Source organism: Hyla sarda, chromosome 6 (genome assembly GCF_029499605.1).
Source record: "Hyla sarda isolate aHylSar1 chromosome 6, aHylSar1.hap1, whole genome shotgun sequence".
In the NCBI taxonomy this organism is placed as follows: Eukaryota; Metazoa; Chordata; class Amphibia; order Anura; family Hylidae; genus Hyla; species Hyla sarda.
This window is the reverse complement of record NC_079194.1, coordinates 271753080-271776908: the sequence shown is the minus strand read 5'-3', so window position 1 is coordinate 271776908 and position 23829 is coordinate 271753080. Positions and strand designations below refer to the sequence as shown.

The 23829-nt window shown below is 46.7% G+C and overlaps 1 protein-coding gene across 16 annotated transcripts in view; it reads right to left on the bottom strand.

The window, feature by feature from the left end:
* LOC130277059 (forkhead box protein A4-like) overlaps positions 1–23829 on the bottom strand; it is a 403578-nt gene that overhangs the window by 206421 nt on the left and 173328 nt on the right. For 9 of the 16 annotated variants that reach the window (XR_008845358.1, XM_056527314.1, XM_056527315.1 and 6 more), the window contains 2 exons: positions 14146–14353; positions 726–766 (listed from right to left, as the gene is read on the bottom strand). Coding sequence is in view for 8 of the 16 variants with exons in the window: in XM_056527314.1 (XP_056383289.1) it covers positions 726–766; positions 14146–14311 (207 nt within the window). In the remaining 8 variants the exon portion in view is untranslated. Of the gene's footprint in view, positions 1–725; positions 767–8831; positions 9318–14145; positions 14354–23829 lie in introns of those variants that run through there. The other 7 variants (XR_008845359.1, XM_056527308.1, XM_056527309.1 and 4 more) reach the window with 2 other exon arrangements.

The following is a 23829-nucleotide window of genomic DNA, read 5'->3' as shown; positions in this document are numbered from 1 at the left end:
AGCTGAAAAAAATATGTAGCAGATCGAGCAGATCCACCCTCAGACGAGTGGATCCACACCGTATTTTACGCTGCAGATGCGCAGCCAAAGGACCCCTACAGGGTTCCTCAGATGTGCCTGCTCGGAGCAGCAATACGCCCCTACAAGCAGACACACTGCAACATATACTCGCACATCGCGGCTGATCTCAGCCTAGCTCAGGGAGCAGGGGGAGTGGCTATGATGTTTTCGAGTACACCGTGCATGCGCGGCAACTCGCACATCACAGCAGTGTGTCTGCTCATAGTGGTAGGTGTCCTTCAGTGGCGGATCTGCAGCGTAAAATACGCTGTGGATGCATTTGTCTGAACATACCCTAAGGGCTCGTTCACATAGGCAGATATTTTTATAAAAAAAATAAGCAGCAGAAAAAAAAGCTGTAGAAAATAAAATGCAGAAAATAAGCAGGTGAAAATCCGCACAAAAATCCACACTAAAATACGCAGCAGAATCCGCTTGTTCACACGAGCAAATTTTGCTGCGTATTTTTGTGCCGATTTTTCTGCGGATTTTAAGCTGCTTATTTTCTACAGCTTTTTTTCAGCTGCTTATTTTTTGTTTTTGACTTTTATTGGAGTTGTGCAAACAGAATAGCCGTGCATAGCTCTTGGGGTTATGCCATTTGCGTAGTTCCCATTAAAGTCAATGCAAATGTTACGGAAAGTTATGGATATTGCGCAACTCACCAGTTTCGTCTGTTTTCGGTTTACCCAGAAACCTTCGACATCTGCAAACAGGACAGAGGGAAATTAGATGGAATACACCTTTAAATTGTATGTCAAGAGTTAATATTATGAATAATATCAGTACAGCTTTGTTCTGCTCGACTGTGTTCTGATTTTTAACTATTGCCTGTGGGTTGTTTAGCTTTAATAGTAAAATGTTAACCTTTAACTGATATTCGTTTTGCATACAGATTTAAAGAAAAACATTTTTTTTTAATTACCAATGTTTTGTACTAATAGTATTGAATGGGCCTCACTTCATTGCTTAAAAGTGACCTTCACTTCTACGTCTAGGACACATTTTGCTGTTTGTCTTGAAGATATTTTAGGCAATGATAATATCATCACAACACTGGTGAAAAATTTTGAAGAACTTGCGGGAAGCCTAATTAAGCTGTATTTGTGAGAGGGGCGGATGTATCTCCACCCCCTGCACGGCCAGGCAGGAAATAAGGGGTTGTGGGCGGGGGCAGGGGTATATAACGCCCCTGCCTCCTATGAGGAGGGCGTTCATGACGTTTGCAGACGTACCGGAAGTGAAGTTAGCCACGTGACTCAGATCCCGGCCAGGCAGCACCGTTGGAGAGAGGATCAAGTGCCGTCTGGAGTCCTGTCAGCCACTTTCTCTCGGCGGGCAGCGCGGTCTCAGCATGCGCTGGGCCGCCCCGCCGTGGTGAGTTCTTGGCGTACCTCCAGTGCGCCAAAGCTGTCTCCTAACGCCATTTTCGCAGGGCTGTGTATAACTTTATCCGCAGAGCACGTCTCGGCCGGCGATGGTCCCAAAACTGGGGCCCTAAAGCGGCTGCAAGTAAGATCAGTGGTGGTCCCGCTATTAGGGTCCTACAGAGGTTCCCAGGAAAACCAGCCTCCTCAAGCATTTAAATTACACAGCATGTCTCGTCCATCAAGGTACTATGTACTATGGCAGTGATAGTATGGCCCACAGCAGTCCCCAGACAAGCTCCACTGTAGACAAGGCTCTGCTGTTTGCGCTCCTGCACTTTCTCCGAGCCTCACGGTTACAGCCATACTGGAGGTGGGGACGGAGGCTGGTCTCGCCATGGTGCTCAGCACCCCCGGCGCATATAGGAATTGTTAGAAGTATGTTTGTGCTACCAATCAATCACTCCCTGTCACACTGTAACGAACGCCAGCTGTGGTCATGATGGCTATTGTAAGGGGTTGCTTGGGATTGCGGGTCTCGTCCGCTGCATGATAGGTGTGCGGAGAGTGGTTGTTGGGTTGGCTATGGGGTAATATGGGACTGTAAGTTAGCTTCTATTCAGTTGGTTGCAATTACGCTCATAGCGTCATTTCACTTACAGTTATACCGTACACATGTTAATTGTAACAGTACATACACGCTTGTACTATTTACACCTGCACAGCTTCTAGTACCAATCATACCGGATATATGCTAGTACCAGTCATACAGTACATATGTCAGTACTTGTTTTTACCGTTCATACGCTAGTCCATTTATACCATGCATATGCTAGTACTATATAAAAAAAAAAAAAAACAAACATATGCTAGTACCTTTTACATCGTATTTATGCTAGTACCATACCATAAATATGTTAATAGTGGTTTACTGCACATACGTGGTACTGTTCATACGCTAGCGGTTGTTCAACGGGCGTTGTTTTGCTGTAGATATGCCAAGAGTTGGTCTCGGCTCATGGCAACAGACGCTGGTAGTGTACCGTAGTCATGCTGTACATACGCTAGTAGTTACTCACTGCACATACGCCCGTACCATTCACATTGTTTATACACCAGTACCAATTCATCATACCACGCTTTCATACTATGCATTCGGTCGCCATATTCATAACATGTATTCACTCATCACGTTACACTGTAGTTCTCTCACAGCTTCAGTTACACCAAGCATACTGTGTTTCATTCTCAGAATTTAGTGCATGCTTATACAGTGCATTTCATTGTGCTTTCTTTTTCATACCGGGGTGGCCGTGCTTCCGGGGGAAAATTTTTTAAAAAATCACGCACAGCCTTAGCACTTATACTGCATGCGCACATTCAGCATATGCATGCAGGCTTATTGAGTTAGCACTGCATGCTCGTCCATAGCATTCATACTGCACGCAGGCCATATCAGTCTCATTACACGCACGCCCACAACCTTTCGCTGCATGCACGCTCATGGTATTACTCCACACGGGTCATCTGTAACATTCACACTGCAGGTACACTCACAACATTAATTTGCACGTACACGCATAGTATTGAAACTGCATATAAGTTCATAGGCATACAGTTCACAGGTCTTGGCACATTATACTTTCATACGCTCATACAGAACATACGTCAGAACCATTTATACTGTGCTTACGCTAGGGATTGTTTATGATAGCAGCTGTCAGGTTGTGCAAATGCTAACAGTTGGTTACTACACACACTTGTGCCATTTATTCAGTATATTCGCATGTATCTATGCAGGATATACTATAGACTACACTTGTACCAGTTACATTCTTCATACTCTAGTGATTGTTACTATTGTAGTTGTCATTCTGTACATATGCTAGTACTTGGTTATTGCACATATGCTTGTACTATTATGATGGACATACATCAATAATTGTTCCACTGTTGCAGTTATAAGGTACACACGCTGGTAGTTGGTTGCTGCACACACGTTTTGGGCCATTCATACTGTACACACGCTAGTGGTTGTGACTGTAGTAGTTGTTATACAGGCCATGTGCTAGTAGTTGTGGTTTTCTATTGTAGTTGTCATTCTATACATACGCTAGTACTTGGTTACTCCACATATGCTTGTACTATCATACTGGACAAACATTATTGGTTGTTTCGCTGTTATACGGTACTCACGCTGGTAGTTGATTGCTGCACACATATTTTCGTGCCATTTATATGGTATACATACTAGAGGTTGTGTCTGTAGTAGTTGTCATACAGTACATGTTATAAGGTACTCAATTGTAGTTGTCATACGGTACATATGCTGGCATAAATTACACTGTACGTAGGTTAGTGGTTGTTACTGTAGTAGTTGGTATATGAACATCCGCCTGTACCATTTAAGTTAGTAATTACACTGTACACACGCTGATAGTTCTATGGTACACACGCTCATATCATTAGTACGGCAGATTTGCTTATGGTTATACTGCCCATCATGCTTGTGCAAGTTATACTGTACATACGTTTGTGCCATTTACACGGAACATGCGATTATAGCTGTAACGTGATTTAGCTTAACCGCTTTACTACACATATGCTCACACCCATACTGTTTACAAGCTTATGGCGTGATACTGTGCATAATATACATACGTTTGTAGTTTTCGTAACCACATAGCTTTCCCTCCAGTCATGCTTCACAGGCTCGCAGCATTATTCGATACATGCATTTGGCCAGCATCGATGTGATACAATGGTCATAGGTTATTTAGGTATTTTGGTTTATAGTTACTGGGTGCCTATAGGCACGGTACACATGATTACATTTATAAGGTACATTCAATCACAGCCTCAAGTCTCTGCTCGGATCGATTTACGATATTTCGCTCATGTCACTCACACATTCTTCATGCTTTTAAGTGCTCAGGCCATGTCTGCATACGGTACACACATCATAGTTTTCATACTGTTCTCATTCCGTACATAACTGCATTGCATTCCGGCAGTCTCATTCATTACGAAGATTGGATCAGCACACCACTTATACTTAGTTGACCTCGCATGTCACAGTTCATATCTCGAGCATACGCTACTTTGCTGTTAAACTCGGCTTTCGTTTCCACAGCTGATAGGTCACTCCAGTAGTTGGGCCATTTCTTAGTTACAAGTCAGTACTACGCTTACATATCAGCACTTCTATCTTGACATGTCACATTCAGCCTCCACGTTTTAATCTTTTACCCAAAGGGCACGCACTACGGTTATGGTTGCAGGCACGCTTTTGCAAATTACTTCATGATATATAGCGGTTGTTTTCCCAACATTCCTGCTACGTTTCAGGGGATTACATTGCGCAATTGTTGTTACTGACATGTCTCCGGAGCTACATCGTCATGACACATAAGCGGTTGTTTACCCTTCGTACCTGCCGTGTCTGAAAGGGGAGGCACTACATAGTTGTTTCGTTACTGTCATGTCTGCAACAACCTCACGACACATAGGTGGTTGCATACCCAGTATACCTGCCCCACCTGCAGGGGATGCATTTCATATTATTCTGAATAACACGTCTTTGGAACAACAACATAATGACACATAGGTGGTTTACCGGTTATGCCTGCCACGTCGGCAGGGGCAGTTTTCACACAGGTTACCGTTACTGGAACAGCTTCAGAGCAACAACTTACGACACATATGTGGTTATTCCGCCACATCTGATTATTGTTACAGACACGTTCTTCTGAGCAATAACATTTGATTCCTAGGTGGTTGTTACCCGTTATGCCTGCCACGTCTGCAGGGGGAGGCACCACACAGGTTGTCGTTACTGACAAGTTTTCAGAGCAATAACATTCCAACACATAGGTGGTTGTTTACCCATTATGCCTGCCATGTCTGCAGGGGGGGCACCACACAGGTTGTTACTGACACGTCTTCAGAGCAATAACATTTCAACAACCATAGGTTGTTCACCCGTTTTCCTGCCACGTCTGCAGGGGGAGAGCAATAACATTCCGACACATAGGTGGTTGTTTACCGTTATGCCTGCCACGTCTGCAGGGGGGGGCAGCACACGTTATTGTTACTGACATGTCTTCAGAGCAATAACATTTCAACGCATAGGTGGGTTTACCCATTAGTCCTGCCACGTCTGCAGGGGGCGCACCACACAGGTTATTGTTACTGACACGTTTGCAGAGCAATAACCTTTCGACGCATAGGTGGTTGTTTACCCATTACTCCTGCCACGTCTGCAGGGGGAGGCAACACAGGTTGTTGTTACTGACACGTTTTCAGAGCAATAACATTTCAACACATAGGTGGTTGTTTACCCGTTATGCCTGCCACGTCTGCAGGGGGGGCACTACACAGGTTATTGTTACTGACACGTCTTCAGAGCAATAACTTTTCAACGCATAGGTGGTTGTGTACCCGTTTTTCCTGCCACGTCTGCAGGGGCAGGCACCACACAGGTTGTTGTTACTGACACGTCTTTAAAAAAAAATAATAATAATAATTTTTCGTCACATAGGTGGCTGTTTACTCGTTATGCCTGCCACGTCTGCAGGGGAAGGTTTCATGCAATTCACCGTTATTGACAGCCTCAGAACAATAGACCTGTAGGCACACAGGCGGCCGGTTATGCCGTATGACTAATATTTCGGTCAGTGTCTGACACGTCAGCACCATCATATGCTCAAGGGCCCAGTTGAGGGCACGATGGCTCACGCATGGAGCATTAATGTCTGTAGGTACTTTGGGTATGCTAAAACGATAGACACAGTGGAATCAAAGAAGGGGTCACTCGCAGGGGGACACCACTCCTGTTACTAGTAGAGTCAGGAATGGGGCAGTTCAGGTTTGGCTTAGGTTCAGGTAAGGTGTTTTTCGGACATTGTTGACCTACAGGCTGTTATTGCCAGGTTACTCGGATTATGGTGCTTGTGCTTCATCTTGCTAACAGTTTGTATTTTGCCACTTAATAGAGACATGGTGAGCTTCATTAGGCCTGACAGGTTATAGTTGTTCAATCTCATCCTGAGATATTGGGCAAGCATGCAAAAGCAATTAGCAGCTTGGATATTAGCTCAACCCTGCTCAAGTGCCAACTCAGGTTTCGGTTAGAGTAGGCACGACTACCACAGTTCTTCAGTTTCTAAGCATTGTATCCCAGGACAGTCAGTTCGCTCTGTTAACGTCAGTCTTACTGTTAGAGCTACATCTTGGTTTGTGTCAAGTTAGGGGCATCAGTTTCATGATTATCACATTAATTTTCCCTACCATATTGATTTTTGCCCACTAAAGGCGTGGCCTTGGTCTCGGTCATGGGCACAATTCAGACCGATATGTTAGGTTTAAATGTCTTATATTACAAGCAAGTATATACCATGGTAATCACGAGCACGATTGTGTAGCCCCGATCAAAAACACACTCGTTGCATTTCAGGCTTAGATATTTCAGAAAAAAACATTCTATGTACATTTCATTTATGAGTAGTGTAACATTTTACAATAGAGCTTTTAGTTTGGAGATTCTTTTCTTTCTCAGCATGGAAGACTTAGGGGTGAATTTATCATTAGCAAGTATTTTTGCGCAATGCGAAGCCTGCTGCACATGTGTGTGGTTTTCCCAGTTACTGCTCAAACTTTATTATGCACAAATGACAGGAAGCCCCTGGATAGTACAGAAAAGGGTTAAAAGCTCACACACATTATTTTACCAGTTTAACTTGTAAAAGATCCACTTGTGGATCACTTTTATTAGATTAGAAGATAATAAAACATGGTACAGCAAGGATGACGCGTTTCGAGGGTATCCCCTTCTTCCGCATATCAGTTGCTGATCTGAGGAAGAGGTGGATACCCTCGAAACACGTACCATGTTTTATTATTTTCTAATCTAATAAAAGTGATCCACAAGTGGATCTTTTACAAGTTAATCCATGACTCTGATGCTTGAGCCCGCAGCGCCTGGAACCATTGGTCTCTTTTTTCCTATCTACTCTGCATGCCACTACAGGACAGCTTCCGCTGACCCCTGAAGACCCTCCAGCTTAGCAGCAGGCTTTATCAGTAAACCTCTTATTGAAGTGATATGCGCTAAACTTTCTGCCATAAGGTGAGCGGCCACCCTAAAGGGTCTGTATGATGGGATAACTGTGATTTCACCTTTTTTCTCTTGGGTAATACACGAGGTGCCGTACGCGGTCTTCTCTTTTTTCAAATTCCACAGGTCCTACACCAGTTGGTCACTTGAGTACATTTGGGAAAAATGTTTTTGCACAAGTGATAAATTTAGTGCACCAACCAGTGCATCTGCTAAAAACAACCCCCTGTAAGTGTACGCCAATAGAATAATGATGAAGCCAACACATAGCACAAAATGAATGATTAGTTTGGCGTAAGTCAATGCGCAAAATAAAAACACACTGTGCATGCACTATTGCAAGTGCACGCTAGTTGATAACTTCCCCTTTACTATGTTAGTGCGGTTTTACTTTGTACAGCAGTGCCGTATTCTGGAGCTTACTATACCACTTACTATACCACCACCTACTTATCTAGAATTCAACATATAACAGGTGAGCCACTGTATATCATATCAACAACCATCCATGTGAACTAAAGTTCATTCAATAAACTTTTCTTTTGTGATGGTTTAACAAAGGTTTTTAGATTAAGCGAGCTATAAAATTGAGCTGAAAATATCACATTCTGGTTATTTTCAGTTTCCATTTAGGCAATCAACATAAATAGCGATAGTGTTTTTCTTTCAGTAGAAAGAACAATATAATCTAAATGCAAAAGTTTGAATGACATTTTACAGACAGACGGTTAAAAATGTATGCTAGGAAAGAGCGCTGGAAAGAGAAAATAAATTCTGAAATAATTATCAGCAGAAACAGAATTCTGTTAGAGTTAAATTGGAATTTATCACACATAAATAATATACATTTAGCAGCCAGTGTAGATTATTTACCAGGCATATATTAGCCATTGAACACAGTTTTACTATCTATACACTCTGCTTAACCCCTTAAGAACCAGGCCAATTTTATTTTTGCGTTTTCGTTTTTTTCCTCCTCGCCTTCTAAAATCCATATCTCTTTTATATTTCCATCTACAGACCCATATAAGCTAGCATCAGTTGCCTGATACAGAGATGAAAAATATTAAAAATGACTGGATCGTGCTTCAATTATAACATGAAAATGTAGATTTTATTTCAATATATAAAATATAAAAAAATTTTTTTTAAACAGTTGGTCCTCAAAGCACATGGCCCTTGTGCTGAGGGAATTATGATATAAAATAAAATATATTGAATAAAATAGCAATATCAACAAACACTGATAACTAGCATTAGGAAATTTCAACAATGTGGTATCACTTTGGATAATCCGGCCTCTGGTAGTCCGAAAAGGAGCTCAAGTCCCATAAATGATAAAAGTTCCAAAATGCAACAAGTCCCGAGAGCAGGTCACCTGGAGTTAGAGTGTGAAGTCCGCACATCTGAGAAGGTACCGGACGTGCGTCTTCGCAGCGGTCTGCCTGCCACAGACCAGCTGGAAAGATAGCCGCTTTCGGAGTTGTTCGCTGTAGATGGTAACCAAGCGATGTAATAGGTGCAGACCTCTAAGTAACTCGGTGGTAGGTGACGTCGCAGGCACTGGGCAGCACTGCCTGGACGCTGATCTCGGGAGAAACATGCTGGTTTGCAGAGCTGGATTGGAAGTCACCGGTATGGAGTCAGGTATCGGTGATATGAAGATAATATCTGTACTCCTAGACGCGTTTCAGGGCTCTCATAGGCTTAGACACGGCCCTTTCCTCAGTAGGTTTGCATGTTTTTTGAAGCAATAGATCCTTTATGTATTTGTCCTGTCATAATCATACATAGTTACATACATAATTATACATAATTACATAGAGGTGATACTTAAGATAGCCACAAGACTAGGGATGGATTGCTGCAGAAGGGTTTAATATATAAAACCCGAACTGGTGTCGGTATTAACCAATGGATCAATAGGTGCTTGCGGATTTTCATTGTCGCATTGTGTGTATTGGCTTCGGCGTCATATTCGGAACATTCAAATATGCGAATAATAACAATAATAAAGTCACATAAATCTATACTATAGCTGCGTAGCAATTAGTAATTTTACAAAAACGATGATAAAAATAGTAACCTTACATGGTGGGACAGCGGATTGCATTCGCATCTTCGCTACCGCATCATGTGAATAAATCCTACACTCGGGATATGGGTAGCAACAACAAACATGGTATCCTAACGTAAGATCTCATAATATGAAAAATATTAAATAATACATATAAATGTATGAGGATAAATATGAAAACTGAAATATATGAAGAAATAAGATAATGAAAATAAATAAGTTTTTGGCAGCACCTTGTACCTCTAGGACGAGTTATTGGAGACCATGTAGAGTTGTAAATTCAAATAGTTGGGCCAGGTACAGAGAAATGGTTAAAGGGGTTAACCACCATAAGGTGATTTTAGTATGTACCTGCCAGACAGTAATGGACATGCTTAGGAAGGATCTGTGCTTGTCTTGGGGCTAAATGGTTATGAGATTACCATAACACTGTCGCTATCTTTTTGTGAACTGGTATTTCCTGTTTGAATTTTCTTCTTTGCCTACAAATACCATAATTCCATTTTCCTCCCTCCCACACATCAGCCATCCACCCACTGAAACATAAATTAACTGCATCCATTCAAAAGACCTGTGGTTTTCAATCAGGGTGCCTACAGCTGTGGCATTGGTTGCAGATTGATCTCTCTCCCACCAAGTGATCCCTTCACCCATTGAAGCAGAAAGGCTCCCTGTCATCAGCTGACTAATGGGTCAGGTCTCGGCCGTATTGCAACCTGGGAAAAATCAGTCAATCAGACAACAGTCATTTTGTATGCTGGTAAAAATAAATATTGGGGTGAAAATCACAGAAGAATTGTGAGAAAACCGTCACACACAGGTACAGACACTATATTATGAACTACACTAACTTTACAGCCCCTGTAGCATAGTCAAATAAAAAAAAATCCTGGAATACCCCTTTAATGCCCCTGAGTTCCCTACCACAAATTATATCTTCTACCTTATACTCTATTAGATATAATTTGGGGGTGTACAGGAGAAAGGGTATTTTAGATGGCAAAGCATTATTAATGAAGCTTAAAATCACCCATAGGTTTCTGTGTTAAAAAGAGTATACCTATAAAATTCCACCCTTTACTCCTAGCAGTAAATGTTTAAAATCCCAAGGGTGGCATTAAAAAGGCACTTTTAGCATCTGTCAGGCTAATGGAGCCCTATTGATATGCTTAAAATGTACATGCTAACTGTACATTACAAACATGATGTGCACAGGGCCTTAGATACATTAGAACTTTGCAATATCTTGTCAGATCTTTTACTATAGTGCAATAAAGTAGAACTGATACATCATGGTAGCAGTATATCAGATGTCTCTTGGAATACATATGATGTTCACTATGGATCAAAGCCACTAGCATCCTCCTCTACTGACAACAGCAGAATAGGGTCATGTGTTCATGTAGTCTTATTGTAATTTAATAAAATTATATTCATGTCTATATTTGATCTCTAATTATGACTGTATTCTGGGAGAGCAATCATTGATCAACACAGGACTTAACAATGCACAAAAAATACAGATGTAAAAACTGAGGGTATTTGTATTTTTGTCCATTTTTAGCACTTTTACAGTAGCAGCTTTGCATCAGATGTTAAACAACAACATGTAAAGTCAGGTTCCATACATTCCACGTCCTCTTCCCCAAGTCTCATCAGGCTCTGCTAGACAACCCCTTGAGGTCTCATGACATTGGGCTTCTAAAGGCAATTTAGACAATCCACAAAGCTGCTTTTCTGCATTCCTAATGTCACTTTCAGTACTTTGCTGCTGACTAGTATATACCAGTAGTCTGCCACTGCCGCTGGCTCGGACTGACAATCTACCTGGCCTGGCAGATTCCTTGTGGGACGCTCTATATGTGGATTTAGTGGGCTGTCGAACCTGTATTGTATATACAGAAGCCGGCTGCTGCCCATGTCCAGACCCTCATTTACAGCCTCTGTCATTGTGTCCCGCTGATACAATCACTGGCGGTAACTGGTGTCAGGCTGTAAAGGACATGTGACTTCTATGTGAGGGTAGGAGACCTGTGAATATTGTGTGTGGTGGTGGGTGGGGGGACAGTGTTCCTTTGGTCGTAATAGAAAAACTTGGCACTAAAATTGCTGTGTGATAATTCAGAATATTTATTTTGCAATCCACAAAGAAAATAACTTAACTGACTTTTCGGTCCACCTGGACCTTCCTCGGAGTACTGTTTATATAGTCAGTGAGACAAATGTCAGTGTAAGGTGACAAAATATAAAAGGTACATGACTGGTGTCATCAAACTACAGTAACTTCATGACAGATCATATCAAACATAAAGTCATAAAAAGGAAAAATAAAAAAGGGGGGGGCGAGGGAACAAACAATGATAGTGTCATATGTATGGTGATATTTGCTCCTTCTATACTCTTTTAGAGGTACTATGTCATGCATAAAAAAAATTGTCTTAGCTAGTGACCTGGGGGCTCTCCTGCAGTGTCTCCCCTGCTATTATTATAAGTGTCATTTATGGTCATAGGATTATAGTCAGTGTCCTAATGTATAGCTAGTCTAAAGGAACGGTGAGATGTCTGAAGAACCTGTGGAATGTCACATGTTATGTTACGTTGTCACGTGTACAGCTGGGCAGTATGACCAAATATGTGTATCACGGTATTTTTTTAACTTACGGCAGTTGCACGGTATATAACGGTATTTTCTCTCCTCCCTCCCCCCCCCAAAAAAAATCATGTGACCCGCGCGCGGTGTTCGGCTCCCCCCCCCAAATCATCTGACCAGCCAGCACTGTTCTGCTCCCCCTAATTAATGATCAGACCTGCGGGGTACTACTCACAGATGTCAAGCACTGCCCTCCTCCTCTTTGTTGGGGGTCGCCGGGCGCTGGAACTCACTGTACTCCAGTGGTCTCCAACCTGTGGACCTTCAGTTGTTGCAAAACTACAACTCCCAGCATGCCCGGACAGCCAACAGCTGTCAAGGCATGCTGGGAGTTGTAGTTTTACAACAGCTGGAGGTCCGCAGGTTTGAGACCACTGCTGTACGCTGTATACCTATGCCCGGGCTGCAAAAGATACAGAAAATAAACTTTTAACTCACCCATCTCGGCAGCCCGCAGGGGACTGGAACGTGGACAGCCGTCAGCCTATCACCGGCCGGAGCGATGTCCCGCCCCGGCCAGTGATAGGCTGATCCCACTGTCATGTAAGAAGCCGGCTTCTTGCATGACAGTGGGCTCAGCCTATCACTGGCAGGGGCGGGACATCGCTCCGGCCGGTAATAGGCTGGCGGCTGTCCGGCGTTCCAGGGCCGACGTAGGTAAGTTAAAAGTTTATTTTCTTTATCTTTTGCAGCCGGCATAGGTATACAGCGTACAGCAGTGGTCTCCAACCTGCGGACCTCAAGCTGTTGCAGAACTACAACTCCCAGCATGCCTGGACAGCGTTGGCTGTCCGAGCATGCTGGGAATTGTAGTTTTGCAACATCTGGAGGTCTGCAGGTTGGAGACCACTGGCGTACAGTATAGAGTTCCAGCGCCGGTGTCGGCCCGCAACAAAGAGGAGGAGGGAAGTGCTTGACATCTGTAAGTAGTACCTCACTGGCTGGGCTGATAATTAATTGGGGGGAGCAGAACAGCGCAGGCAATACAGAACTGCGCTGATAATACATTCCCAAGGGGGAGGGGCCCAACCGGTATTGCGGTAAGGGCTAGAATGCATATCGTGCAGCCCAAAAATTTCGATATTCGGTATGAACCAGTATACTGCCCAGCCCTAGTCACATGATGTTACCCAGAGAGCACCAGCTTAACCTATGATCAGAAGCTTTACCAATGGGCCTTAGTCCAGCCCCCACCGTTAAAAGGGGCGGCCATTACAATTCATTCTCTTATGCCCCCTGCTGAGGAACAGCAAACAACAGAGATCTCAGTGCTAGTGACCAGCATCTGGAAGACCTCAAATCTTCAGTCATTCCAGTAAGTCAAAAGTCTATGTCTGCACTGTTATATTTCTATTATGGGTAGAAATATATGGAGATAAGACTAAAACATTCTGGCAGGGGTTTGCTATAAGCCACCAAACATAATGGAAGAGGCAGAAGATCAATTAATGAGGCAAATAAACAAGGCAGCAAATCAAAATGAGGTGATAATGGGGGCCGGGCTGCCATCAGAAATTTCGGGGCCCCTTACACAGCTCAAGGCTTGGCCCCAAAGAAGGACCTACAACAACTATATGGGCCGGGGCACAACTTGCGCAGGAGTGTAGCTAGAAACCACAGGGCCCCGATGCAAAAAATTACCTCAGGGCTCCCCCCCCAGGGCCCAGGGATTTTATAAGCAGCCCATTTTTTTGGTAGGGGTCCGACTGCTGAGACTCCCTCCGATCACCACGGTTGAAGTGATTCTGCAGCTGTTGGAAAGCTAAAACTCCCATCATACAGCTGTTGGAAAGCTAAAACTCCCATCATGCCTGGAGAGCCTCAGCTGGAGAGACAGATTGGACACAGTTTTACCCATCATCACTGCAGAACTTACCACTGACTACAGCTCTGATGGGACAGTCAGGAGAATTCACAATTATATTAGTGACCTGAGTGACATCTTCTGACTTGAGTGATATCTTCTCTGTCATTTTTTCTTCTTCATCTGGTCCAGAGACCAGGTCTTCCTCCAGCTCCATCTTCTCTGCAGAGTCTGACATCCAGACATCTTTGGCTCCTCACTTTGTAAGCAGATCCTCATCCTCTGCATGAAGACAGTAATCATTATAACCTTGCCAGAAAGTGTACCCTAAATAAAATACTGCCCCACCCTGTATCCAGGATATAATACTGCCCCACACTGTACCCTGAATATAATACTGCCATACACTGTACCCACTAAATATAATACTGCCACACACTGTACCCTGAATATACTGCTGCCCAAAACTGTATCCACTGAATGATACTGCCACATACTGTACCCTGTGTCAGGCCCAAGGCCTGATTATTAAAATCCTATATGTGTATTATAATTATAACTGTGTGATGTATTATCCAAGCCATGGGTGAGAGGTCATTCAGACTGTGGGTTTGTGTATTGCATTTTAATGGGGGTCTGGCTGTTTGTTTACATCTCCTTTTAAGTCAAAGGCTTTTTTGAAGTCATGCACTCTGGTCCCATCCTATAATCAAACAGATAAGGGGCCAGGAAGAGAGAAGACCCTGGTTGGATCAGAGGGGAGGGGGAATGGAGTCTCCCTCCCAAGAAAGCAGACATGAGATATTTAAAACAATGCTAGACTCAGGGTGTGCAAGGCTGTGCCACAAGCTGACAAGACCATCCTAAGAACGGCACTCACATGGACTGCTACATCATCATGCTGTAAGAACTTAATCTTTTGTTTTCTGAACTTGTCTTGAAAAACTCTTTTATATATTTTTATACCTGTATGTCATTTGTTCCTGTATTTATATATATATATATATATATATATATATATATATATATAGCACTGTGATACCTTTTATCAGATTAAATGTTTAATTCATCAGCTCTGGTCTTTGATCTCTAAATATATGAGCTCACCTTTCTGAAGGCAGCTCTGGTGGAAACACGTTTATCTAAGGGTTAATTTGGTGACTTGCTGGGACTAGTAGTGGATACCCAGAGGTCTGGAGGCTTTAACCCTTGCACCATCACACTCTCTCTAATGTCTTGGCTGGACCGATAGGGTGTGATCGTGACACCCTGAATATAATACTGCCACACACTGTACCCTGAATATAATACTGCCACACACTGTATCCACTGAATATAATACTGCCACACACTATACCCCTGAATATAATACTACTACACACTGTATCCACTGAATATAATACTGCCAAACACTGTACCCCTGAATATACTACCACACACTGTACCCTGAATATAATACTGCCACACACTGTACCCTGAATAGAATACTGCCACACACTGTACCCTCTGAATATAATACTGCCACACACTGCATACACATCATATATACATATACACCCCCTCTTATCCTCTGTCTCCTCATCACCCCCATAATCCCCCGCCAAACCTCTCCTCATCACTACTATAACCCCCCTGCACCTCTCCTCATCACCCCCATAATTCCCCTGCACCTCTCATCACCCCAATAACCCCCCGCCAAACCTCTCCTCATCACTACTATAACCCCCTGCACCTCTCCTCATCACCTCCATAACCCCCCCTGCACCTCTCATCACCTCCATAACCCCCCTGCACCTCATCATCCGCATAACCCCCCCTGCACCTCTCATCACCCCCTGCACCTCTCATCACTCCCATAACCCCCCGCACCTCTTATAACCCCCATAACCCCCCAGCAACTCTCATCACCATTGTCGTCTTACAACCACCCCCCCTGCACCTCTCCTCATCACCCCATAACCCCCCTGCACCTCTTATCACCCCCATAAACCCCGGCACCTCTGATCACCCCCATAACACCCCCACACACCTCTTATCACCCCCATAACCCCCTGCACCTTATTACCCCCATAACCCCCCTGCACCTCTCATCACCGCCATATCCCCCCTGCACCTCTCATCACCGCCATAACCTCCCCCTGCACCTCTCATCACCCCCATAACAACCCCCTGCACCTCTCATCACCACGAAACACCCCTCACCTGCACCTCTCATCACCCCCATAACCTCGCCCTGCACCTCTCATCACCCCCATAACCCCCCCTGCACCTCTCATCACCACAACACCTCCCCCCTGAACCTCTGTAGTCACCATTGTAGTCTCCCAACCACCATACCACGGCGTGAGGCAGCGGAGGCTGCTGCTGCTCCTGTCACTGAGGATCATCTCTGCCTCTGCAGGAGATCACGCGGGACGTAGGCAGGGACAGGTCAGATGATTGGAGTAGACGTGCGTGCCTACGCAGGGCATGTGACATCTCTACTCCCATCAGCCCCTGGCCTGTCCGGCCCTGCCATTATTCTTAAGGGGCCCGTTCCCTAGAAAGAAGTAATTAAATAGAAATGTGTGGGCCCCCCGGACTATGAGGCCCGGTCCGCACCGAGCGGTCAGAGAGTGACAGTCGCAATCACTCACTGACAAGGCAATAAAAAAATAAAATAAAAGGTCCAGGGCCGTCCGGGCCCCCTGAAGCTCTGGGCCCCATACAGGTGTATGGGTTGTACCCCCCTGATGGCGGCCCTGGCGGTACCAGCTGCTGTTGTGAGGCCAATAGCTGTTGCATCATAGCTGAAAGTTGAGAAAGTTGCTGTTGCTGCTGCGACTGACTTAACACAACGGAGGGAAGATCTGCGACTTCAGGCAGGGGTACCTCAGCGGGATCCATGGCCTGATCTTACTGTAACACTCACGTTTCAGAAGACAGGAACCCCGGTGGATGTGGATCCGCTGGACCTGTGTGGCAGATGATTTGGACCATACCAGGGAGTGGAGTCTAAGGTGTCGCTGGTTTTCACCAGAGCCTGCCGCAAAGCGGGATGGACTTTCTGCGGCAGGAGGCACCCAGGTCGCTACCCCTGGCATGGCTCGACCATACAGGCGGCTGAGGAGATGTGAGGCACAGGGGGGATAAGGCAGCTCATTGTCAGGATAGCAGAAGGTCAGGGCAGGCAGCATAGTAGCGTAGTCAGGAACATAGCAAATGGTCAGTAGGCAGGCGGCAAGGAGCAAGGTCAGGTCACGGAGCAAAGGATCAGATACACGGCAAGGAAATAACAGGAAGGCTTTCTTTCAGGCTCAAGGCAACAGAGAAGTGAGGTGCGTGGAGGAATTTATCAAGTAGCCACAGGTATATTACACTAATGAGCACACTAGCCCTTTAAATCTTAAAGCTCTGAAACATGCGCCCTAGGGGATGGGGACACACACGCCTGAGCAGAGGCAGAGGCGGGGGCAGAAGCATCAGGTGAGTGACAGACTGGGGCTCGCATGCGGGCGTGTCCCGCGATGCGAGTCCCAGCCCCGCCGGCAGCAGCTGGTAACGGGTCCATGCGCTCACAGCCAGCGTGTGTGGCCGGAGCGCATAACGTAACTTTTTTTTTTTTTTTTACACTTTTGGTCCCCTTAGTGGACTTTTAAGGGGAATCAATTGATTCCTCATTGTTACGCCGAGCGCTCCGGGTCCCCGCTCCTCCCCGGAGCGCTCGCTTCTCTCTCGCTACCGCAGCGCTCCGGGCAGCTCCACTGACCCGGTGCGCTGCGATACCGTCTCCAGCCGGGATGCGATTCGCGATGCGGGTAGCGCCCGCTCGCGATGCGCATCCCGGCTCCCGTACCTGACTCGCTCTCCGTCTGTCCTGTCCCGGCGCGCGCGGCCCCGCTCCCTAGGGCGCGCGCGCGCCGGGTCTCTGCGATTTAAAGGGCCACTGCGCCGCTGATTGGCGCAGTGGTTCCAATTAGTGTGTTCACCTGTGCACTCCCTATTTATACCTCACTTCCCCTTCACTCCCTCGCCGGATCTTGATGCCATTGTGCCAGTGAAAGCGTTTCCTTGTGTGTTCCTAGCCTGTGTTCCAGACCTCCTGCCGTTGCCCCTGACTACGATCCTTGCTGCCTGCCCCGACCTTCTGCTACGTCCGACCTTGCTTCTGTCTACTCCCTTGTACCGCGCCTATCTTCAGCAGCCAGAGAGGTTGAGCCGTTGCTAGTGGATACGACCTGGTCACTACCGCCGCAGCAAGACCATCCCGCTTTGCGGCGGGCTCTGGTGAAAACCAGTAGTGACTTAGAACCGATCCACTAGCACGGTCCACGCCAATCCCTCTCTGGCACAGAGGATCCACTACCTGCCAGCCGGCATCGTGACAGTAGATCCGGCCATGGATCCCGCTGAAGTTCCTCTGCCAGTTGTCGCCGACCTCACCACGGTGGTCGCCCAGCAGTCACAACAGATAGCGCAACAAGGCCAACAGCTGTCTCAACTGACCGTGATGCTACAGCAGCTACTACCACAGCTTCAGCAATCATCTCCTCCGCCAGCTCCTGCACCTCCTCCGCAGCGAGTGGCCGCTTCTGGTCTACGACTATCCTTGCCGGATAAATTTGATGGGGACTCTAAATTCTGCCGTGGCTTTCTTTCCCAATGTTCCCTGCACTTGGAGATGATGTCGGACCAGTTTCCTACTGAAAGGTCTAAGGTGGCTTTCGTAGTCAGCCTTTTGTCTGGAAAATCTCTGTCATGGGCCACACCGCTCTGGGACCGCAATGACCCCGTCACTGCCTCTATACACTCCTTCTTCTCGGAAATTCGAAGTGTCTTTGAGGAACCTGCCCGAGCCTCTTTTGCTGAGACTGCCCTGTTGAACCTGGTCCAGGGTAATTCTTCCGTTGGCGAGTACGCCGTACAATTCCGTACTCTTGCTTCAGAATTATCCTGGAATAATGAGGCCCTCTGCGCGACCTTTAAAAAAGGCCTATCCAGCAACATTAAAGATGTTCTGGCCGCACGAGAAATCCCTGCTAACCTACATGAACTCATCCATCTTGCCACTCGCATTGACATGCGTTTTTCCGAAAGGCGTCAGGAGCTCCGCCAGGATATGGACTTTGTTCGCACAAGGCGTTTTTTCTCCCCGGCTCCTCTCTCCTCTGGTCCCCTGCTATCCGTTCCTGTGCCTCCCGCCGTGGAGGCTATGCAGGTCGACCGGTCTCGCCTGACACCTCTAGAGAGGACACGACGCCGCATGGAGAATCTCTGCCTGTACTGTGCCAGTACCGAACACTTCCTGAAGGATTGTCCTATCCGTCCTCCCCGCCTGGAAAGACGTACGCTGACTCCGCACAAAGGTGAGACAGTCCTTGATGTCTACTCTGCTTCTCCACGTCTTACTGTGCCTGTGCGGATATCTGCCTCTGCCTCCTCCTTCTCTACTATGGCCTTCTTGGATTCCGGATCTGCAGGAAATTTTATTTTGGCCTCTCTCGTCAACAGGTTCAACATCCCAGTGACCAGTCTCGCCAGACCCCTCTACATCAATTGTGTAAACAATGAAAGATTGGACTGTACCATACGTTTCCGCACGGAGCCCCTTCTAATGTGCATCGGACCTCATCACGAGAAGATTGAATTTTTGGTCCTCCCCAATTGCACTTCCGAAATCCTCCTTGGACTACCCTGGCTTCAACTCCATTCCCCAACCCTGGATTGGTCCACTGGGGAGATCAAGAGTTGGGGGCCCTCTTGTTTCAAGGACTGCCTAAAACCGGTTCCCAGTACCCCTTGCCGTGACTCTGTGGTTCCCCCTGTAACCGGTCTCCCTAAGGCCTATATGGACTTTGCGGATGTTTTTTGCAAAAAACAAGCTGAGACTCTACCTCCTCACAGGCCTTATGATTGTCCTATTGACCTCCTCCCGGGCACTACTCCACCCCGGGGCAGAATCTATCCTCTGTCCGCCCCAGAGACTCTTGCTATGTCGGAGTACATCCAGGAAAATTTAAAAAAAGGCTTTATCCGTAAATCCTCCTCTCCTGCCGGAGCCGGATTTTTCTTTGTGTCCAAAAAAGATGGCTCTCTACGTCCTTGCATTGACTACCGCGGTCTTAATAAAATCACGGTAAAGAACCGCTACCCCCTACCCCTCATCTCTGAACTCTTTGATCGCCTCCAAGGTGCCCACATCTTTACCAAACTGGACTTAAGAGGTGCTTATAATCTCATCCGCATCAGAGAGGGGGATGAATGGAAAACGGCATTTAACACTAGAGATGGACACTTTGAGTATCTGGTCATGCCCTTTGGCCTGTGCAACGCCCCTGCCGTCTTCCAAGACTTTGTTAATGAAATTTTTCGTGATCTCTTATACTCCTGTGTTGTTGTATATCTGGACGATATCCTGATTTTTTCTGCCAATCTAGAAGAACACCGCCAGCATGTCCGTATGGTTCTTCAGAGACTTCGTGACAATCAACTTTATGCCAAGATAGAGAAATGTCTGTTTGAATGCCAATCTCTTCCTTTCCTAGGATACTTGGTCTCTGGCCAAGGACTACAAATGGATCCAGACAAACTCTCTGCCGTCTTAGATTGGCCACGCCCCTCCGGACTCCGTGCTATCCAACGTTTTTTGGGGTTCGCCAATTATTACAGGCAATTTATTCCACATTTTTCTACCGTTGTGGCCCCTATCGTGGCTTTAACCAAAAAAAAATGCCAATCCCAAGTCTTGGCCTCCTCAAGCAGAAGACGCCTTTAAACGGCTCAAGTCTGCCTTTTCTTCGGCTCCTGTGCTCTCCAGACCTGACCCATCTAAACCCTTCCTATTGGAGGTTGATGCCTCCTCTGTAGGAGCTGGAGCGGTCCTTCTACAAAAAAATTCTTCCGGGCATGCTGTTACTTGTGGTTTTTTTTCTAGGACCTTCTCTCCGGCGGAGAGGAACTACTCCATCGGGGATCGAGAGCTTCTAGCCATTAAATTAGCACTTGAGGAATGGAGGCATCTGCTGGAGGGATCAAGATTTCCAGTTATTATTTACACCGATCACAAGAACCTCTCCTATCTCCAGTCTGCCCAACGGCTGAATCCTCGCCAGGCCAGGTGGTCTCTGTTCTTTGCCCGATTTAATTTTGAAATTCACTTTCGGCCTGCCGATAAGAACATTAGGGCCGATGCTCTCTCTCGTTCCTCGGATGCCTCGGAAGTTGAACTCTCTCCGCAACACATCATTCCTCCTGACTGCCTGATTTCCACTTCTCCAGCCTCCATCAGGCAAACTCCTCCAGGGAAGACCTTCGTCACTCCACGCCAACGCCTCGGAATCCTCAAATGGGGTCACTCCTCCCATTTCGCAGGCCATGCGGGCATCAAGAAATCTGTGCAACTCATCTCTCGCTTCTATTGGTGGCCGACTCTGGAGACGGATGTCGTGGACTTTGTGCGAGCCTGCACTGTCTGTGCCCGGGATAAGACTCCTCGCCAGAAGCCCGCTGGTTTTCTTCATCCTCTGCCTGTCCCCGAACAGCCTTGGTCTCTGATTGGTATGGATTTTATTACAGACCTACCCCCATCCCGTGGCAACACTGTTGTTTGGGTGGTCGTTGATCGATTCTCCAAGATGGCACATTTCATCCCTCTTCCTGGTCTTCCTTCAGCGCCTCAGTTGGCTAAACAATTTTTTGTACACATTTTTCGTCTTCACGGGTTGCCCACACAGATAGTCTCGGATAGAGGCGTCCAATTTGTGTCAAAATTCTGGAGGGCTCTCTGTAAACAACTCAAGATTAAATTAAACTTTTCTTCTGCATATCATCCTCAATCCAATGGACAAGTAGAAAGAATTAACCAGGTCTTGGGTGATTATTTACGACATTTTGTTTCCTCCCGCCAGGATGATTGGGCAGATCTTCTACCATGGGCCGAATTCTCGTATAACTTTAGAGTCTCTGAATCTTCCTCCAAATCCCCATTTTTCGTGGTGTACGGCCGTCACCCTCTTCCCCCCCTCCCTACTCCCTTGCCCTCTGGTTTGCCCGCTGTAGATGAAGTGACTCGTGATCTTTCCACCATATGGAAAGAGACCCAAGATTCTCTTTTACAGGCTTCATCTCGCATGAAAAAGTTTGCCGATAAGAAAAGAAGAGCTCCCCCCATTTTTGCTCCCGGAGACAAGGTATGGCTCTCCGCTAAATATGTCCGCTTTCGTGTCCCCAGTTACAAACTGGGTCCACGCTATCTTGGTCCTTTCAAAGTCTTGTGCCAAATTAATCCTGTCTCTTACAAACTTCTTCTTCCTCCTTCTCTCCGTATTCCTAATGCCTTTCATGTCTCTCTCCTTAAACCACTCATCATCAACCGTTTCTCTCCCAAATTAGTTTCTCCCACTCCTGTCTCCGGTTCTTCTGACGTCTTCTCAGTGAAAGAGATACTGGCCTCCAAGACGGTCAGAGGAAAAAGGTTCTTTTTAGTGGATTGGGAGGGCTGTGGACCTGAAGAGAGATCCTGGGAACCTGAGGACAACATCCTAGACAAAAGTCTGCTCCTCAGGTTCTCAGGCTCTAAGAAGAGGGGGAGACCCAAGGGGGGGGGGGTACTGTTACGCCGAGCGCTCCGGGTCCCCGCTCCTCCCCGGAGCGCTCGCTTCTCTCTCGCTACCGCAGCGCTCCGGGCAGCTCCACTGACCCGGTGCGCTGCGATACCGTCTCCAGCCGGGATGCGATTCGCGATGCGGGTAGCGCCCGCTCGCGATGCGCATCCCGGCTCCCGTAACTGACTCGCTCTCCGTCTGTCCTGTCCCGGCGCGCGCGGCCCCGCTCCCTAGGGCGCGCGCGCGCCGGGTCTCTGCGATTTAAAGGGCCACTGCGCCGCTGATTGGCGCAGTGGTTCCAATTAGTGTGTTCACCTGTGCACTCCCTATTTATACCTCACTTCCCCTTCACTCCCTCGCCGGATCTTGTTGCCATTGTGCCAGTGAAAGCGTTTCCTTGTGTGTTCCTAGCCTGTGTTCCAGACCTCCTGCCGTTGCCCCTGACTACGATCCTTGCTGCCTGCCCCGACCTTCTGCTACGTCCGACCTTGCTTCTGTCTACTCCCTTGTACCGCGCCTATCTTCAGCAGCCAGAGAGGTTGAGCCGTTGCTAGTGGATACGACCTGGTCACTACCGCCGCAGCAAGACCATCCCGCTTTGCGGCGGGCTCTGGTGAAAACCAGTAGTGACTTAGAACCGATCCACTAGCACGGTCCACGCCAATCCCTCTCTGGCACAGAGGATCCACTACCTGCCAGCCGGCATCGTGACACTCATACAGATCAATGTGGTTCCATAGAACCACAATGATCTTTGTCCTCTGCAATCGATTGATGCCAAGGTTTATCATTCACAGAGCAGCAGCCGACACAGGAGCAGAGGTAAGCCCTCCGGTCACCTCAAAAGTGGATCGCCCCCCCGCGATCGCGCTGTGGGGGGGGGGGGGGGGCAATGAACCCCACTGGACCACCAGGGAGCAATTAAAGGTACCTTTAGATGCCGCTGTCAGCTTTGACTGCGGTGATCCAAAGGGTTAATAGCAGGCCGTGGCGATCGCCGTATAACGGCTATTATCGCCTACCCCCAGCAACAGGAATCAGCTGGGGGCCTGCCGGTATGGCACACGCCATACCTTCTTAACGGCACAGTTTACTAACTGCTCTTATAGTAAACAACCCCTATTTGTATCTCCAGGATGAGCTTGTGTTGCCTCATTTCCTCTTTTTCCTATAC